General features: G+C 41.3%; 1 protein-coding gene across 1 annotated transcript; it reads left to right on the top strand.

The window, feature by feature from the left end:
- Nucleotides 1-224: 224 nt before the first annotated feature.
- LOC144173500 (uncharacterized) lies at nucleotides 225-1,350 on the top strand. Its single transcript, XM_077701899.1, has one exon. The coding sequence runs from the start codon at nucleotides 367-369 to the stop codon at nucleotides 1,123-1,125; it is 759 nt and encodes a 252-aa protein (XP_077558025.1). The 5' UTR covers nucleotides 225-366; the 3' UTR covers nucleotides 1,126-1,350.
- The last annotated feature ends 2,064 nt before the right edge of the window (nucleotides 1,351-3,414 follow it).

Below are 3,414 nucleotides of genomic sequence, written 5' to 3'. Positions count from 1 at the left end.
ACGATCGAGCAGCTGTTAAGTGCCTGTTCCTTTTCATGCAGTACTTCGTCGGCGGAGTGCTGCTGGTCTGAGGCTTCGGACGACGACTTGCCGTCGCATCATCGTGCTACATCGAGACACGCGTCAGCGCTGGGCATTCGTTCGTCTGACGGACACTGCGCCTGCGCTGCCCTGGCCAAAAAGAGGCGGACACCTCAACTATATAAGCATCGGATCGGCGCCGGGGCGTCATCATTCCGGAGCAATCCAGGCAACCGCACGATCGAGCAGCTGTTAAGTGCCTGTTCCTTTTCATGCAGGTATGTACTGAATGCTACGCGCTGCTTTTTGTAGTAGCTTGACAGTGTTTCCTGGATTGCTCCGTGAATGGTTGTCAGTATGTCAACGATAAAGGAACTGGGAAAGGCGTTGGCTGACCTGTCTGCTCGACTAGATGTGAAACACGAAGAACTAAAAAAAGAGTTGTCAGATGTGTTCGTATCTGAGCTCAAGGCGGTCAAGCAATCAATGGACTTCATAAACGAAAAATTTGAGGAGTTCAAGACTAACATGGCGGAAGTTAACAAAGAACTTACCACGCTCAAAACTGATAATCATGAACTGAAAAGTGCAAACGACCGTCTCTTCAGCGAGCTGAAAGCGGTCAGACAAGAAGTGGTTGATTTACAGCAGTACAGCCGCCGAAGCAATGTTGAGATAAAAGGGGTTCCGGTGGTCGAAGGAGAAGACCTTATCGCCACCGTAAAAACCATTTCTGTCTGTGTGAACGCTGAAATCGAAGAAACCGATATTGAAATAGTTCATCGAGTGCCAACTAAAAATGCGGAGCAGCAGAACATCATTGCCAAGTTTGCGTCACGAGCATCCCGAGATAAACTTCTTACTGCTGCAAAAAAACAACGGCTAAATGTTTCTGCACTTGGCTTCGAAGGTAATGACCCGATATACATCAATGATCACCTGTGCCCGGCAAACAAGATCCTTCTGGGTAAAGCCTTGAAAGCGAAAAATGAAAAAAACTGGAAGTTCACATGGGTGCGAGACGGCAAAATACTGATGCGAAAGGCTGAAAAATCTCGAGTGCTTCACATTAAGAGTGCAGAAGACCTAGCTCAGGTCGTTTAAGCTAATGTCTTTTAGCTTTACGGAAATTGAAGAATCATGGCTTGAACGAGATAACCTGTCCGTACTGAATTGTAATATTCGTAGCATCCGTAAAAATGTTGACCAGCTTGTTGTATATCTGTCCCAACACTCGTTTGTTTACGACATTATTGCAGTAACCGAGACTTGGCTCAAAGATGGCGAAACGGTTGAAATACCAGGATACGAGTGTTTGTCTTTGCCCAGAAACAGTGCGTCTCGTGGAGGCGGCGTAGCTCTTTTCATAAAGTGTGGAATAGAATACCAGTGCTTGAGTGAAAGCTGTTGCAGTAGGAAAACTGTTTAATCCCTTTTCCTTTACCTTAAACTTGGTGTAACAGTTGGTGTTGTTTATCGGCCACCCAACTCATGTTATAATGAGTTTATTTCTGGTATGGAATCAATCTTGGATCCTCTTATGTCTCGGACTACTCCTCTAGTTATATGCGGAGATTTTAATATTGACTTACTAACTGCTTCTGATCGGGATTATGTGTTCTTGTTGCAATCGTTTAGCTTAAAAAATGTAATTAGTGCCCCCACCCGTGTAACATCAAAATCTGCAACGTTAATTGACCATGTACTGTGCAACATTGACATAACTGTGCGGGCTGGTGTTTATGAGGTTCCGATTGCTGACCACTATCCCACTTTCATATTCTTGCCTCGGACGTATCTATATCCCCTTTGCGAAAAACTAGCAGAACGGGCAACCCGAGTTGATTACGGAAATGTTAACAGCCTCCTTAAATTGATTAATTTTGAAACCCTGTATGATAATGACGTTGACATAGAATGTGAGAATTTCATCCGCTGTATTCAGAACGTAGTAAATAAATCCACGCGGTAATGCTCGCGTCGTCAATACAATCATGCCATATGCCCCTGGGTAACTAAGGACATATTATCAATACTGAAGAAAAAAGACACCTGTTTTCGTAGATGGAAGCGTGATAAAACAAACACATATTATCATAGCCAATTCAAATATTACAGAAATATTTCGGTTGCGATGATGAGGAAAGCAAAAAAGCAGTATTACACGAACCTAATCAATGAGCAAAAGGGCAATTCTAAACTGCTGTGGAAAACTATAAAAGACGTAACTGGTATAGGTCAAGTGAAACGTATTTTTCCCGATGACGTCACTGTAGAAGTCGCCAATAATTTCAACAGTTACTTCACCAATATTGGTAATAGCCTTAGTAGCAAGTTTCCATCCACGCTCACAAATTCATGTTTGCCAAGAAAGGTCCATAACGACTTTCATTTTCGTGCCATTAGAGAAGATGAAATTTTGTCAGTTGTAAGTACATTACCGATTAACAAAGCAATCGGCCATGACGGCATACATACGAAGGTTTTGAAATATAACATCGAGATACTTTGCACTCCATTGTGTCACATTTTTAACCATGCACTTGAATCTCACTCTTATCCTCACATACTGAAACTAGCGAAGGTCGTACCGGTGTTTAAATCAGGGGATCCAAATGATCCTTGTAGCTACCGGCCGATATCTATACTAAGCATAATAAACACCCTTTTTGAAAAACTAATTGCAGTACAACTAAATCTGTTTCTTCATGCCAACCGTATAATTTGTCCTCAACAGCATGGTTTTGTTCCACATAGGTCTACATCTACAGCAGTTCTAAACCTATCTCAAATTATTAATTCCGCCCTTCATGAAAACGAAATCGCAATAGGAGTCTTTTTAGATATTAACAAAGCATTTGATACGGTTTCTCATACTGTGTTGTTGAAGAAGTTGGAAACTTATGGAATCGTTAATGACTCAAAACAGTTTTTTCAAAGCTATTTATCCTCTCGTCAACAAAAAGTAGTAATTGGTAATTGTCATTCCACTTATAACACCATTACTTGCGGAGTACCTCAAGGCTCTGTGCTGGGGCCTATTTTATTCTCAATTTACATAAATGATCTTCCCCAGTCCGTTTCTTTTTCTGAAGTTTTAATGTACGCAGACGACACCGTGTTAGTCGCAGTTGGTGACGCCCTTCCATCTCTTCGAAGTGGTATAATGGCTGATTTGCAAAACCTTTCGGAGTGGTTTCTACATAACCAATTGACTATAAATACTGATAAATCGAAACATATAATTTTTCAATCAAGGTCAAAACACCTTAATTATGACACTTTTAATTTATCCATTGAGAATCGGTTAATTCAAAGTGTGTCTTCCATCAAATACTTAGGAATTATTTTTGACCAACACTTACACTGGATGGAACAAATTGATAGCGTATG

The sequence above is a fragment of the Haemaphysalis longicornis genome, unplaced genomic scaffold (assembly GCF_048455015.1).
Source record: "Haemaphysalis longicornis isolate Haplotype H1 unplaced genomic scaffold, Haemaphysalis longicornis Haplotype H1 scaffold_3, whole genome shotgun sequence".
Lineage (NCBI taxonomy): Eukaryota > Metazoa > Arthropoda > Arachnida > Ixodida > Ixodidae > Haemaphysalis > Haemaphysalis longicornis.
Note: the sequence above shows the minus strand (reverse complement) of the source record. Positions and strands in the feature narration are given on the sequence as shown.